Source organism: Microplitis mediator, chromosome 3 (assembly GCF_029852145.1).
Source record: "Microplitis mediator isolate UGA2020A chromosome 3, iyMicMedi2.1, whole genome shotgun sequence".
NCBI classification, from domain to species: Eukaryota; Metazoa; Arthropoda; class Insecta; order Hymenoptera; family Braconidae; genus Microplitis; species Microplitis mediator.
This window is the reverse complement of record NC_079971.1, coordinates 18,157,731-18,174,848: the sequence shown is the minus strand read 5'-3', so window position 1 is coordinate 18,174,848 and position 17,118 is coordinate 18,157,731. Positions and strand designations below refer to the sequence as shown.

The window sequence follows — 17,118 nt, the reverse complement described above, 5'->3', positions numbered from 1 at the left end:
CATACATACATACGTATACGTACGTACGTACACACATACATACACTCGGACATCATCGTGAAATTAGTCAAGATAGCTTCCTAGAACCTCAAAACGTCAAAATCTGATAGAAATTCGGTTTCTGCTTGCCAGACTTGTCCCATGCATCGACAAAACAAATAAATTTAATATAAAAAAAATTTTATTATTATTATCCTAATAGAGTTTGTGATCATTAACGTTTAAACTATTTAAGACGCGTTTTCATTTGTTTCTCTATTCGCACTCAAGTGGATACACGGTACTATCTTTGTTGCACTTGTACAGTAAAAATGGAAACTTCGTCCAAGCTTTTCTCGTAAACAAATGGAAGTTGTCAAAAAATTGAAGTGCACTTCGCTAGTTCATAGAGTAAAGCATCGGGTCTGTGTCTTTATTTAGCGTTTAGGGTTTTTATCTCAGAGAAAAGCTTGGACAAAATTATCTGAAAACGGTTCTTAAGTGAGGTAAATGACGTGAAAAAACTCGGTGAAAATTCTGTTGGGCTCTGGGCGCGAACTGCCGTCCTTCTGATCGCTAGGTTTGAACGGTAGCTACTGGACGAACCTACTAATGTTGAACTGAAACTTTTATATGTTGTACTTATTCATTTTACTACAACCACTTGGTTTTATGAAATATAAAGAGCAAGTAAATAAATATTTTCGATTAAGAAAAAAAATAATAATTTCGTATTATTTTTATTATAATTACATAATTTTTAAAAATAAAATGTATTAAATTTAATTGATTATTTATCAAGAACCCAGTTGAATTGTCTTGCTCTACCACCAATATAAAAAATAACATTTATTATAAAAATTCATGAGTTATTTCTTACTTAAATTAATTTTTATGACTAAAATTATAAAATTACGGTTGTTGATTGCAAATAACAACGAACTAAAAAATATTTCAATTATTAGTAGTAAATAATTTTAATCGCAATATTATAATATTTATTAATTAAAACTTATTTTAATTCAAAAATAAAAAAGTATTAATTTAAAAAACCATAACAATGAGTTAATTGAATAATTAATAAAAAACGTGGGTTAACCAATTCTGGCCCAAGGATGGGGAACTATAGGTATAGCCGAACTTGGATAATCCTACCTTGGTCCAAATCTGGCTTGCCATTGAATGATCAAGGCAGGGGAACCTAGTCTTGGCTTAAATTCGGGTAATCGTTGGTTCGGCCAAGGCTAGGTTACCCAGTCCTGGCCCAAGTGTGGGTTGCCATTGAATGATCAATGCAGGTTAACCTAGTCTTGACCTAAGCTCGGGTAATCATTGAGTCGGCCAAAGCTAGGTTCCCCAGTGCTGAGCCAAGGAGGGCCCTTCGTTCAACTCTGCCAGCTCCTGCATGGGTAATGGAAGACTCTCAAAACTTTAATTAAGTGAAAAAAGTGATTTTTCTGGCCTTGCGACAATTTTTACTTCACATTTGATATTTTTTTCTGAAACCTGAGAATTTTTTACATAAAATATATCATTTTGGTGATGGGGCTATTTTTTGTTTGAACATAAATAAATTATAAAATAGTCATAATTAATTTTATGATTTTATTTAAACGATAAAATATTTACATAGAAATTTTCCTAGTTTCGGCATTTGAATTTATACATTTTTATTGCCCGCGATTCGGGCGGGATCTGCTAGTACTATATAAATAGTACAGTTTCGTTGTTTTCTTCGATTTCTCTCAAGCCAAATGCGACAGTGAAATTCTCAAAATCGTTGTAGGGTAGATGGTCGATGATTTCCAGTATACAGTAAAATGGTATAAAATGAAGAGTCTCTCTTATATCATACAATACATTTTTACATTCGTTGAGTATCTTCATTCGTCTCATAGTTTCATAACGTCGCAGCGCGATTCTTCGAAAAAAATATTTATCCATGGTATTTTTCGAGGATTTTAGAGCTGTATGAAAGCGTTCATCACTCACTAGTTGTGCAAATTTTCTCTTACTTGAAGTTAAAATATCATAAATGGATATACTTTGGTCACCGAACGTTACCGATGAGAGCTTAAGCATTTTAAATATCTCATCGAACATTGGTTCTAGCTTGTCTAAGTTCTCTTTCAATAAAGGTAGTTCTTTAATTAGATCTTTCATAACCAATACCTCTTCTTTGAGAACAGGTAAACCAAGTCCTTGCCTAATTCGTATGTCACGTATAATCAATCGGATTGTGATTTCTTTGCAGGTACGCAATGCCCGTCTGCAACAGCAGTGCATATCTGGGGGATATTCTGGATTATTGTCATTTCTCGAAACATAAAACAAAGGTTTAGAATTCACAAAGCAAGTCGGTAAAGATAATAATTCCTTTACCATGAGACACAATCTTTGTTGAGCGGCCATATTGATCAATAATGTTGCTGGATCTCTGTTTATCATATAATTTATATCAGTTCCATGCCTGCAAAGAATTAACATAATTCTCAATTTCTTTTCATCTAAACTTATTGAAGTCTCGGCACATCTACACTTGTATATACCCATTTTCACCAAGTAATAGATAGCAGTAAAGCCATCATTATCGCGAGCATTTATATCATCTTTACTCATAATTTTAGCCAAGGATTTTACAATTTGTTCCTGGTGTTTATGAACAGCACACATCAGTAGTGTTCTATTCGAACAACTTCTTATTTTAAAATCAGCATTATGTCGGATTAAAATATCTACTAATTCAATGTTATCGTAGAGAATTGCATATGCCACTAGAGACATTTTGGACCGAAAATCACAACACCACTCATCTTCTGGAGATGGAAAACAACTTTCATACTTTATTTGAAGATCATCGTTTATTACCTCATTGGCATCAGCACCAGCATCCAGGAGTAAGTTCACAATTCCATTGTGTCCAAATAAAACAGCCAACGTAATTGGTCGAGCTCCATCTAAAGCCATTTTATTAGGGTTAGCTCTGAATTCAAATAATAGCGATCTAACAAGATGGTGGCAACCTTCCATACAAGCAATATGTAATACAGTGTAACCACCAAGTGGCCCAGAATATTGCACAGGAGTATCTGCATACTTTTCTTGTTTTAATAAAAGTTTAACAAGATCGGAGTTTCCCAATTTTATGGCTGCGTGCACACGTGTCATGATCTTAGAGTAAACCACGTTTTTACTACTATTTTTGTCTCCATCACCTGCTCTTACTAAGCACCCTAGTTCACTAGCTGAATTTGAATGAAATTCAGAATCTTGATCCATTTCAAAAATTCAATTTGAGTAGTTGCTTGTTTACTTATTTAAACACCACTAGTATATTGTATGATTTGTTAACTATCAACGTTATACAACGCGCAGAGTAGGAAAATCAAGTGAATCAGCATGTAAACTACGTAAAGAGATCGTCAGGTTACTAGAATAGGGAAAAGGAAGTTGAGCCATATTTTTTTTCCAACTCTAACCGCCATCTAGTGAAATTTCAAAGAGATTGAGCGGGAATTTTCGAATTTTATATTTTTTTCATAAAAATTATAAATCGTTTGAATGTGTTTTGACCCCACATTTAATCTATATTATTAAGAGAATAAGGAAAATTTTGTTCCCGCCATATCTATATGATAGAATTAGTTAATGTTATTGAAATTGATATCATTAGATAGGTCTCGACTTGAATTTGTGCCTTTTCATAATTTAAACTCTTTTTAATTGCCAAGTATCGAGATAAATAGATTTATCTATATCATTCGAATTAAATTTAAATTACGCGAAAAAAATGACGACCGTATTTATTTTCTTTAAATAAATAAATTAATTAATACTTTAATTATTCTGTCACTAAATATGACTGAATGTCACTGAATATATACACTAATGCAAAAAATTAAAGGAGCAGAAAAATTTTATAAATTTTTTAGTGATTTTTGGAAGGCTGTAACTTGGTGAAAAATGATCGTATCGAGATTTAAAAAAAAGCATTTTACAGCTTAAAATCTCTAGTTTTAGTGCATTTTTTTCAAAATTTTTTAAAACCTTCGGTTATAGCGCGAACATGAGAAATACCGCGAGACAAAAAATTTCTAAATTTTTTTTTTTTTTCCGAAGAGCCCACGGACCGCGAAAAAATTCTTTCAACTAAACGAATGCATAGTTTGTTTAGCAAATTTATTCAGCTTCAATTTGGTTTTTTTTTTAACCTCGTAGGACGATTCGTCGCAGAGATATCAGCCTTCAAACAGAAAATGATCCTTTTGGCTTTGATCATCGATATTTCAGGTACCAATAATCGCACAGAAAGTTTAAGGGCGGCGGTGAAAACTTGAATAAATTCCCTACAAGACCCTGTCATCATTTTTTGAAAAAAAAAATTTTTTTTATTTTTAACATCCATTAGAAGTAAGCACAAAAAAATGACTTTTTTTGGTTTTTTAGTAAATCAACCGCTAAAAAAACGGTTCTATGGATCAATTTAAAAATTTACAGGGGTCTTGGGGGTACATTAAGCTAAAAAAGTCCCTGGCAACATTATTTTTTTTATCGATATTTGCAGAGTAGCGGTTGATTTACTAAAAAACCAAAAAAAGTCATTTTTTTGTACTTACTTCTAATGGATGTTAAAAATAAAAAAAATTTTTTTTTCCAAAAAATGATGACAGGGTCTTATAGGGAATTTATTCAAGTTTTCAACGGCGCCCTTTAACTTTCTGTGCGATTATTGGTATCTGAAATATCGATGATCAAAGCCAAAAGGATCATTTTCTGTTTGAAGGCTGATATCTCTGCGAAAAATCGTCTTACGAGGTTAAAAAAAAAAACAAATTGAAGCTGAATAAATTTGCTAAACGAGCTATACATTCGTTTAGTTGAAAGAATTTTTCCGCGGTCCGTGGGCTCTTCGGAAAAAAAAAAAAAATTAGAAATTTTTTGTCTCGCAGTATTTCTCATGTTTGCGCAATAACCAGAGCTTTTAAAAAATTTTGAAAAAAATGCACCAAAACTAGAGATTTTAAGCTATAAAGTGCTTTAGTTAAAATCTCGATACGATTATTTTTCACTACGTTACAGCCTTCCAAAAATCACTAAAAAATTTATAAAATTTTTCTGCTCCTTTAATTTTTTGCATTAGCGTATAAAAATAATTTAAAAAAAAAAACTAAGCACAAAAATTTATTTTTTATGATTTAAATTAGAGTTTATCTGTATTTAATGCATTGTTTATAACAATCATTCATACTGCATTAAATATTAGGACTCCAATGATAATTAATTTTGCACTTGATTTAGCCAGTCAATAAAACTCACCGTTAATAATGTCTCTCGATAACAGTAATAACATTAATATGACTGGCTGTTCCGGTACAGGGTACGTGTTCATTTTGGTGTACCAATAGACGAACAGTAAAATTAATATAATAATACAATTTTTTTCATATTGTTAAAATGTTTTCTTGAATTTTATGTCATTCAAAATGCATATACAAAAAAAAAAGTAATTCTATACATTTTCTATAAGCTTAAGACCATTGACTGATCTCTTAGCAAAACCATTAAGAGACATGAAAAAGTCATGGATCCGAGACTATTGCTATAATTAACATTTTTTTTTTTCATGTTTCGGATATATTCTAAAATCTATTTTATATCCTATTTTGTAACTAAAAGATTAAGGTTTTAAATAAAGAAAGTTTTATTTAATTTCATCGCGTACGAGTTAAAATATAATATAATGATTATCAAATCGTTCCGGTATTGGGTCTTGTTCCGGTATTGGGACATTTACCTCTATAAATTCGTTAATTTTGAAGAGAGGAAAAAAATAGAAACCCTTTTCGTGTAAAATTTCAAACTCTTAAATTTTCAAAAAGAAAATTTTTTCTACTAATCTTTACTGTTTTGAAGTTATTAAAAAAATACGTTTTGCGATCTTTTTCAACCATTTGCAGGAATGGCGGGTTGATTTCAGACCTTATTTAGCTGGATTAGCTTTGATTTATCATTGATTAATTTAAAAAAAAATTAATTATTGAGAACAACTTAATTATTGTGACATATGATGATATTTTTCACCATGAAATTTAATTATGAAGAAAAACATATTATTCGTCGATAAACTTTTAAAATAAAATAACTTATAATTTTTAAATTCACAATCGGATTCTTTCGGTAGTAATCGGCTCTGCTCCGAGCAGTCAAGAGCAAGCAATTGAACACCCCATAATACAATAACTACTACTTGGAAAAATTTTTAGCCAATAACATTTCACTGCTCTGTCTTGTAACTTTACATTATTTACTGCTACATGTAAATTCGGCCTAATTGTAATTGGAACTTTTTTTTTCGCCAATTTCAAATTACTATATAATAATATACGTTTTAAAGACTGAACTCCTTTCTGGTAAGACAATTGTAATAAGTAAACAATAAAGAAAATAGAATGATCATAGAGTAAATAATTTACTCTTTATTTAAAAAGGTGTTTATAATAAATGTTAACAATTTAATTTAATTTTCAAGGTACCAGATATAATTTAAAAAATGGCGTTAAACTATACTAGGTAAGATTTGTTTTTTTAAAAAAAGTTCTTAGGAGATAATTATCGAAATTAAATTTTAATAAAATATGAATATTTACTTTCAGATTATTATGTAAAAAAAATTTAGACGTTTGTCAATTCCGAGGACTGTTTAAAACTACGTAAGATTTTATTATTACATAACCTTGTTTACTTAATAAATAATTTATTACTTTTCTTTTTTAATAAATATTTTTGTTTTGCAGTTCTTTGAATATTTCCTCAACTATTTCCAAATCAGCAGCAGTGACTTCATGTGAAACTCATTCAGAAAGAAACCATCGTTTGAAACGACCACTGTCACCTCATTTAAGTATTTACAAACCCCAGTTGACTTCTATGCTGTCAATTACTCATCGAGGCACTGGGATAGCTCTAGCTTATTATGCAACAGCAGCTGGATTAAGTAAGATAAGAAATTAAACAGAAATTTCTAAAGCTAGTTTCCTTTCAATCCAAAAATGCTTACAACTTTCGTAGTATTAGGATAGAAAAAAATGGTTTTTTAATCTGAGTCACAGCGAATTCTAGTGTGTTGAGGTACTTACTCTCGAGTCCTGAGAATGTTGAGTCTCATAAAATTCAGCTTTTGGTTCAGAAGCAAGAGTTTGATCACTTTTAGTATATCCACAATTAAAACTTACATCGCTGGTATATCTCTTTCATTTTTCATACCAGTTAAACATCATAATTTTTAACTGAATGCTATAAAATTTGACTTAGAAATGACATCAATTTTTCCAAGCTTTTGATTTTTAATTTATACTAAAATTTATTTCAAATAAAATTATTTTTCCTGACTAAAATTACTTGCTGAGTATAAGTTAGTAGTTTATAGAAAAGAATTTTTTTTTCTTCATGAAATTTCAACGTCACAGATTAAAAATTTCTCAAAAATGTGCCTACTCAACATTAATCATATATCGCATACAAAATAATATTTCTACAAAAATAGCTGAAATCATAAAAACTCCAAGTAACTAGAGTTTCTCATTAAAAAAAAAAAAAAAAGAAAAACGTAAGAAAATATGCAAATAAAAAAAATTAGTTGAATATAATTAGTGTACGCTATTAAATAAATATATCAAAATTTTTCTATGTTTTTTTTGTAGTAAGCGTTTTTCTAAAGAGCTATTTAAAAACTTTCTAATTACGTACATCCAATTCTAAATCCGTTCAAAATCACAAGAGCTACATTCAAAATTTATAGCATGATTTTCATGTCAATTTTTATGGTATTAACCTTCGAAGAACCATTAGGGTGGGATTAAACTAAAGAATTAGTTGTATTTGACATTATAATCATAAAAAGTTCTCAGAAAACCATAAGAAAATTCTCCTATGAGCTTATGGAAAATATGTACGTTTAAAACAAAATCTCCACTTATAAGTATAGCGTTTTTTCTCTGAATTAAAAATTTCTAGTTCAATTAGAAATTCAATTATTCGCATACCTAATAATCCCAGCATCGCCAAAATGGTTAAACAAAAAATAAAAAAAAATAAATCAATCTGCTTTTTATTTTTTAATTAAATAAAATCTGGTCATATTCAATGTTTGTAAAATCACAATACTATATTGTAAAATTACTTTAAAGAACGCGTTTATATGTTTTGTAAAATTCAAGAGAGATACTGTAATTGTCCGAAACCGACTGATCATAAATTGCTTGTAAAATTACAATCCGACATTGTAAAATTACTTTAAAGAAAACATTTGTATGTTTGATAAAGTTCACGAGAGATATTGTAATTTTACAAACCTGACTGTTTAAAAATTGTTTGAAAAAACACAAAGCTGTTTCATAACATCATTAATCTAACAGAGCTTCATGTTTTGTAAAATTAATAGACTAACGTTCGAAAAATTTTTTGTAATATTACTATAATTACTTTGTAAAATTCCAAAGCAAATACAGTGGAAAACGTTTTGTATATTTATAACACCCAATTTGAATTATGGCTTAATCTTTTGCCTATTAGCTTCCAATATATTTTCTGTAAAATAGAAATTTTTAACAGAGATGTTATGGATGCGATATGATGTTTTCAAAATCTTCGCAGTATTTGTACATTTTACTATGAAATGAACGTATTTCTCATAAAGATTCTGCAGAAATTTTTTTTTAACACGGGTAGATCGAAACCATATTTTTCTGAGCCACCAGTTGAAAAAATTGTATTTCTATTTAAAATTACAAAGTGTTTAGACTTAGATAAAAAAATAAGTTTATTTTAATTTTAATTTTTATCTATACATTGCTGGCTTAGTGATATCTGAGGCAAGCATGCAGATTTTATTTATAATTTATAATTTTTTTAGCGGAACTTTTTCATCCTGGTGGAATGAGTTGCCTTATTGAGTCAATAAATTCTATAGGTTTACCAATGCCATTACTTTTTCTTGGAAAATTAATGCTCGCATGGCCAGCCACGTACCATTACTTTAATGGGATCCGACATTTAGTAAGTTATAATAAATATTTTTTAAACATTTTTATTTATAAAAGTGAAAAACTTTAATGAGTATAAAATATTAATAAATACTTAATTTCTTTACAGTCCTGGGATTTAGGATTATTTTTGACAATCAAACACGTCTATAGCACTGGATATACAGTTCTTGGTACTTCTGTCATTACAGCATTCATATTAGCTGCGATGTTTTAATTTTATTGATAATTAAATAATTAAAGTTCGTAAAAATTATTATTGTTGAGTGATTGATTATTAATTTTAAATTATTATGTATATAATAATTTCAAAATAAAAGTTACCAAACTATTTATTTGAAATTAAATTAATATAAAAAATAATTACAGTAAATATTATAGTAAACTGAAAAACGATAATTTTATTCAAAATCATCCATGGCCACATCCATAAACTTTTTATAAATTGTCATAAATTTAGCAACAAATGCTTCAAGATGAAAAATAGCTTTTGATCCTCGATGCATCCTGTGTTCAAATTCAGCGGCTACTAAAACGATTTCAGCTTTTAATTGTAAGTCACAATTTTTAATACATTCTTGTAAGAGACCTTTGAATATTAAATCACAAGGAATAGCATGAGTAAGTAGTTCATAAAGTCTACCACGGATATCTAACAATTTTCTTGGAGTTTGTTCTGTGACCATCATTGCTGCAGTTTTTCTAATAAAACTCTGCCAATCTGGTTCAGTTATCTGTTGGTCCGGAGTGAATGGATATCTAATAAAAAGTAAATTAAATTAGTTCAAATTTTAAGTATTGATAGTGATAAAAAACGGTTATATTTAATTCATAAAAACGAGATAGAGCAAAGAGCAAAATGGGTACCCCCGAGATTTTATAAAAAAAATTTGTTTTTTAAAAAGTTTTTTAACATTTAAAAATCACTTTTGTAAATATCAATGAGCATTATTTTGAATTTTCTTTTTTTTTTTTTTTGACTCATTTCGAAAAATTGTGTTTTTGTAAAAAAGCAGTATGAAATCAATTTGATCTTTTTTCTTATTAATTTACACTAAAAGAACTCCCAGTGTTAAATTACTTCAGGTGTATTTTAATAATCAACTTGAAGATATTAAAAATTTTTAAATTTCATTAACTTTTAATAGTTTTTTAATCTATATTTTAAACAATATATAGTTGCTTTTTTAAAAACATCTTCTTTGGAATTAAAACTAACTTAAATCTTTTATTTTGAAGTTAATAATAAATAGTGATTAACAAATAAAAAATCAACAATTTAAAGTAGGTAGTTAAACTTTCTCAAAAATCGAAGGTGTCAGTCGAAAAATGTTAATGACTTTTCTGCCGTGCTTAGGAAAAGGATAAGGAGTAAGTTCACTTACTGCCTTTCTATGTTTCCAATGTTAATTTAACATTAGTTGAATAGAAAAGCAGTGAGTGAAGTTACTGTCCTTTTCTTGAGCACGGTAATTTTGTTTTATAATAAAAACTATTAAAAAAATTTTTTTTCTTCCTTTGCATTCAATAATTATGTGAAATGTAATTTTTCATAAAAAAATAATATGCCGCATCACAATTATTATAATGTATGAAAATAATTGTTATTAAAGCTTATCGATAAGTTTCTCGCGTGTAGTAAGTAATGTGATACAGCATAATAATTTTTCGTATGAGCATAATAATTTTTTGGATGCTTCCCTTCCTGTTTCAAGTTTGGTCGACAGCATCATAAAAATTGGTAGGTTTCGAGCCAACATTTTTCTCCGTGCAAGTGAGCGAGTGGTATTACTATTATTATTATTCATAAATTCACCACTAAATAAAATTATTATTATTATTATTATTATTATTTTTCTGTATTATTATCTTTATTGCACTAATACAGTAATCACGAACTTCGGCCGAGTTCTTCTCGTAAACAAACAAATATTATCAAAAAATTGAAGCGCACTTCGCTAGATTAGACAGTAGTGTATCAATGTGCAATCTGTAGTTTGTGTTTAGAGATTTTGTTTTTGAGAAAAACTCAGCCGAAAATATCTGATAATCTCTGTTAATCAAATTTATTTAATTTCCAGGAATTTTTTTTTTCACTTTTTTTTGGGGTACCCCATTTTGCCCGCAAAAAATGAAATTTTTTTTTTTAACGGCAGCTAAAAATTTTTGCTATTCACTTTAAATATCATTAAAATTTTTCGATCGTAAAGCACACTCTGATGCTTCGCATCGTGAGTCGTGCAAAAAAAAAAGATTTAACGTATTTGAATCCCCGAAAACTCAGTAATTCTTTAAGTACCCTGTTTTGCCCCCACCCCCTCCCCTACAAATATATATATGTATGTATGTAATTTTAACTTACTGTTCAACTTTACATGCTTCAAGCATTAAAATAGCTCTTCGAAGATTTCTTCCACTTGACAGTGCTAATCTAGAAGCTAATTCATCTGGTAAAATAATACTTTCTTTTTTTGAAATAATATGCAGCACTGATTTTATTTCATCAATTGTTGGTGCTGGCACTCGTATTCCAAGACAACGTGATCTTATTGCCGGTAAAACTCGTGATGTAGAATTAGCACAAAGAATTAATCTACAAGTTGTTATATATTTTTCCATTGTTCGTCGAAGAGCGTGTTGAGCATCTTTAGTTAACTGGTCGACGTTTGTTAAAAGAACGACTTTAAACAAATCAAACGTTTAAAAAAAAAATAATTATTCAATTAAATGAAAAAAAAAATGATTACCTTTAAAATCTCGTTGGCCATTGATATCAATTTGATGAGTTTGAGCTGTTGTTTTTACTAAATCCATTATAACTATTCTATCATAGATTCCAACATCACTAGGATTAACCTCGATATGATAATTGCTACTGATAGTCATTAATTCAATTTTTTTTTTCGATGGTGTCTAACCAATAAAATATTGAATTTATAAAAAATTATGAAAATAGAATACAATACTAATTTAAAAAATAGAATTAAAAACAAACTTCAAATTGCATGGGTTCCATTCTAAGTCGTTCGACTCCAGGTCCATATAGTTCACGGATTATTGCCATTATTCGTGTTTTTTTACCGGCACCTGGAGGACCATGAACCAATAAATGGGGAAAATCACTTTTTTGTACCTGTAAAAAAGTAATTAAATTATTTCTTAAGTACATTCTCAGACATTACCTCCTTCCTACACTTTTTAAAAAAATGCAATGACTGTCAATTGTCATTACCGGATTAAAATTTAATTAATTAATTTAAAATAAAATTGAAACTTTAATTGAAAAAAAGACGACGTAGGAGTAATTTTGCCGAGATGTAGAATTTGAAAAAAAATACTTACAGTTAATATCAATTGGGAGTTCAAAAAAATTCGCTAAATAAATTTCAGTAAAATCTTTATGCCAATTTTTCAATTCTAATTTTCCAATTTCTTTGGCTAAAATTTATTTAACAAATTTCGTTTAACTCCTAATTGATATCACAAAAACTCCTAATTGAATCACAAAAAACATTTTTTTGGAAAAACTTGACATTAAAATAATAAATAAATAATTGAATACAATATTGTGAGCGTCTCTGAAAAAGATTCCTTCAAGAAAAATTTAATTTTTTAACTGAAACTACTTAAAAAAATTATTTAAAGTTGATTGACTTATGGGGTTTCTCAACCAAACGGAAACAAAAGTTATAAAATCATTGTTTTTTTAAATGTTTCCACTCGAATCATTTATTGCACTGATAAAATGAAGTATTAAATATGTATATGAACTCTGAAACTCAGAAATTACAAAAAATTATAATTAATTTAAACATTTTAATTAGTCAGATAACAGTCAACAATAAAACAACATTTGAAATTAATTTTCCAAAAAAGCGCGAATTTTAAATAAAAAAAAAAAAAATTATTTCTGTAAAACTAAAACTGTATAATGTTTATTTGAGTCATTGACTTATGGGGTTTCTCAATTAAATGAAATTGCTGTCACCCCGTTAATTTTTTTTTAAACGTTGATTTGTTGCAAATTTTGATTGATTTCTATGGAGGGACATCCAAAGAACCCAAAAATGCACAAAACCCAATTTCGTAAAAAACATGACATGGAGTTTCTCAAATAAACGATTCACTTCTACGTTGTCCTTTTTTTAATTAATTATTTAAATTTTGATACGCTTATGACAATCGAACATCATTGAAAATTTTTAAAAAGTGGAGGGACTGAGAATGCCCTTAAATAGAAAAACTTATGAAGATAATTCTATTTTATTTATTTATTTATAATTTTTATGTCATTTTCAAAAAATGATGAGAAAAAACATAAAATTTTGAATAGTCGATGGCTCGATGAGCATACCAGTGAATTCTATTTTTCATAATAGTCCATTTTTAAATTTCAGAGTAAAAAAAAATTTTCATACAATAATTATATTACTAATTGGTTAATTAATAACTATTGGTATGCAATTATGAGCAAAAAAGATAATTTTAAAAACTCGACATTTAAATAAATAAATTTGTCTATTATTAATTTTAATTTCTATTTAAGTATTAACCTAAAATATATGTTTGTAATTACCATATTTTTCAAATGTTCCGCTTGTTCTGTATGATAATCCAATTTATTAAGACTAGTAGGACGATACTTATCAACCCATAAACTCATTTTTTTTAGTTTAATTAATTTTATTTATAAAGAAAAAAGTACTCAAAAAAACATAAACTATTATTTTAGTGAAAAGTAACTGAAATCTCGTATGAGTATGTGTATATATTGTATGTTTGGTTTGTATATATAGATACATAACACATGGGATGAAATCGCGCCAAAAATCTGTTGATGTGGTTAAAGAATTTCATTCACAGATGTCAACACTTGTATATTATCCCAAGTGGCCAGGCTCGCTTTTTGTTAGCTTTTAGTTTCCCGCTTTAAGTCAACTTTCTGCTATTCAAAAATGTTAACAAAATAATGACAAATGGAATTTTTAAAAAGTCAACTTTTAGAAGTTATCAATAAAACGTTAACAGAACGTACTACAAAGAATGTTAGCAAATAGTTATCATAAAATGACGCAATCAATGATGACTATTTGGGGATAAATAAAAATTACCATTTTAATGCTGACAAGTTGTTATCCGAAAATGTTAACTAAATGTTGACCTTTTTTACGTTATTTAAAAGATAACGTTGAGTTTTTAATGTTTTGTTAATTATTTTAGCTGAACATTTTGTTATATTTTAATGCATAAGCTTTATTTTGACAACTGGCAACTGAAAAATGCTGCCATAGTTTTTATCATTCTATGTTACCTTTTTGATGACTTTATTTTATTTACGCTGTCATTTTTTTAATATTCTCATTCGCGTGACCAACACGTCGATCGTTGCACATCAAACTGCGCTCAGGAAAATAGTAAACGCCTTGAAATAACTTTTGACTATATTTAAATTATATAATAAATTATTAAAAATAAATTTAAATATTAAAATCATATAATGTATATATTTATATAAACCGATAGTGAAAAATTAAGAGCTAGTAGACAAATAAAACACTGGTGCATTCCATATCTTATTGTAAAATAAGAAGTCGTTTCCCAGACGAAATTCAAGTCGGAATGACTGCTTTACGATGTCTTTTTGAAGGTGTTCTCAAGAAGTTTTATAATAATTTCTTAAAGGTGTCATTTTTAAGAACTCTTAATTAAGAGTTCTTGAAGACTCCATAAGTAAGACGTTAGTTTTGTGACGTCTAAATGTATTCTTTTTTTAACTTCTTTATGAAGTCAAAGTTAGGAGCTCTTCAAGATGTCATGGTAAATTCATACTGAAGTCTTATTTGCGAAATCAGAAAAAAAGAACTATTTTTAAAGACTTCCTTGAGATTTTGATGAGACTCCCAAATCATAAATGGGAACTCATTCAGAACTCATCAAGACGTCATTTTGCTATCTGGTTTGTTCTTATTTAATTTATAAAATAAACTAAACCAAAAAAGTAATTTTTTCAGTTCACGAGAAAATTTGCTAACTACTTTGTTTTTGTTTATTTACGTACTTTTAATTATGCTACTACTATTTATCCTATCCAGAAGCCCTCAAAAATGTGACAATTTGTTAGCATTAAGTCAACATAAGAATATTTAGTTTGTTAACATAAAGATAACATTCTGAATCTTACATGTCAATATAAAAAAATTGTCAATTTGTTGACAAATTTTACCACAAAGTTATCTTTTTCAAATATAAAAGTTAACTCTTGGCTGGACATTAGTGGTGATATTTGTTGGAAAAAATCTGCCTTCTGACATCGCAAAATAAATGGTAGTATTTGTTTGGTTAACTTTTTCAATAAAAAAAGTTAACATTAGGCCACTTGCCTCAAAAATTGACTTTGAATTTGAATTTGACTAAGTTGGCGGCCCAAGTAGCACAGAGACAACTTTAAGATGTCATAAAGATGGCATTTAAAAGTACACGACAATTTTTTTTTGTCTCAATGCCAAGTTGACTAGATTTATATAGTCGTTTTTGAGAAATTTCAAAAAAACTAAAAAATTTTTTTTTTTTAATTCTGTGGACAACGGTTTTTCTTGAACGAATGAACCGATTTTGATGGTTGAGGTGGCATTCGACGCGACTTATAAAGTTTGAGAGCTGATTAGATTTTGGAATCAATCCATCGAGCACATTACAAGTTACCCGATAAAAAACGTTTGGATCCAACCAGATATATCTGGATCTCGTTATATCTGTTTATATCCAAATACATCCAAATATTTGATCTTGCCAGATATAAACATATATAATTATATCTGCTCAGATCTAATTATATATAAACAGATATAGAGATGTATTAAGATTGATATCCAAGTAGATATACTTATATCCAAGCATATAGAAGTATATCTGTTCAGATCCAACTATTATGTAAGCAGATATAAAAAAAATTGATATCCATGCAGATATGCTTATATATTATATATAATTTTATGTATAACCATGTATGATCATATATATTTCCATGTATGATTATATATGATCTCATATATAATCATATATACTCATTTATAATCAGATAAAATCATTTTTCATCGGGATTGGAATCATTCCTATGCTAAATTGGAATTATTATAATTTCGATGAAGCTGCTTCCAATTGAAGGTAGTAAGGTTAACATTTTAAATAAGGTTTTATAATTGAAAAAAAGGCCATTCGGCAGCCGAAATGGAAGGTAGATTTTCCAATTAATCTATCTAAAAAGTTACATACATACATATGATGTGATACATGTTAGTGTATAGTCATGATACGAAATTAGGCTCGTTTTCTTAGAGTGAGGGTAAAAAAAAGACAACGACTATTTTCGATAGAGAACTTCAGATAGCTAATTGTCACAAAACATTATATAGGTAATGTATTAAAGTAACCTTCACGTGAACAAAGTATAGAAAATTTAATTAATATGAGATCATAATTGTAATCGCTATTACGATGGCAAGACCAGTGATAATCATAGGGATTAGAGGTACATTTGATACATCATAAATAATAACCCTGATTAAACAAAATGATTAAAAATGATTTAAAATGATTTGTTTTTTAATCATTTTAAATACTTTTTAATCCTTCAAATCATTTCTAATCCTGTCTCTTATGGACATTTAACGTGTGAAATCATTTTTAATCATTTTGTTTAATCAGGGAAAAGAAATACTTTTAATATATAAAATATCTGTGAAATTTACAGGTTATTTTGTTCACAATAAAATTCAACTGACAAAATTGTATTATAATGGGAAATACATAAGTTATGTAAAATGAACACCGTATTTGCAACATTTGTTGATTCCATTAGAATTTTCAAGGCCATCAAATTATCGAAAGAAATGGCCTAAACATAAAGTTTAAGGTCAAATATTAAAGCTTACTAAACAAGCTTTATGATCATTTTTACTGAAATTGTCTATCATTTTTAGTTTTAATGTTATATGAACTTCAACAGTGAATAAAAACTGATTTTTTCGAAAAATCGTGAAATTTCAAACAACCATTACTTCAAAACTCATTGATTGATTTAGCTCATCTTCGAATTTGA

General features: G+C 28.3%; 2 protein-coding genes across 2 annotated transcripts; one reads left to right on the top strand and one right to left on the bottom strand.

Annotated features, from left to right (window-relative positions):
• Positions 1-6,246: 6,246 nt before the first annotated feature.
• On the top strand, positions 6,247-9,355 carry LOC130665362 (succinate dehydrogenase cytochrome b560 subunit, mitochondrial-like). Its single transcript, XM_057465697.1, has 6 exons — positions 6,247-6,389; positions 6,509-6,549; positions 6,633-6,689; positions 6,774-6,973; positions 8,891-9,033; positions 9,130-9,355. The coding sequence occupies exons 2-6, from the start codon at positions 6,530-6,532 to the stop codon at positions 9,235-9,237; spliced, it is 528 nt and encodes a 175-aa protein (XP_057321680.1). The 5' UTR covers positions 6,247-6,389; positions 6,509-6,529; the 3' UTR covers positions 9,238-9,355.
• A 40-nt stretch (positions 9,356-9,395) lies between these two features.
• On the bottom strand, positions 9,396-13,799 carry LOC130665361 (replication factor C subunit 3). Its single transcript, XM_057465696.1, has 5 exons — positions 13,597-13,799; positions 12,016-12,153; positions 11,768-11,933; positions 11,383-11,701; positions 9,396-9,779 (listed from the first exon to the last, which is right to left on the bottom strand). The coding sequence occupies exons 1-5, from the start codon at positions 13,681-13,683 to the stop codon at positions 9,422-9,424; spliced, it is 1,068 nt and encodes a 355-aa protein (XP_057321679.1). The 5' UTR covers positions 13,684-13,799; the 3' UTR covers positions 9,396-9,421.
• Between the last annotated feature and the right edge of the window lie 3,319 nt (positions 13,800-17,118).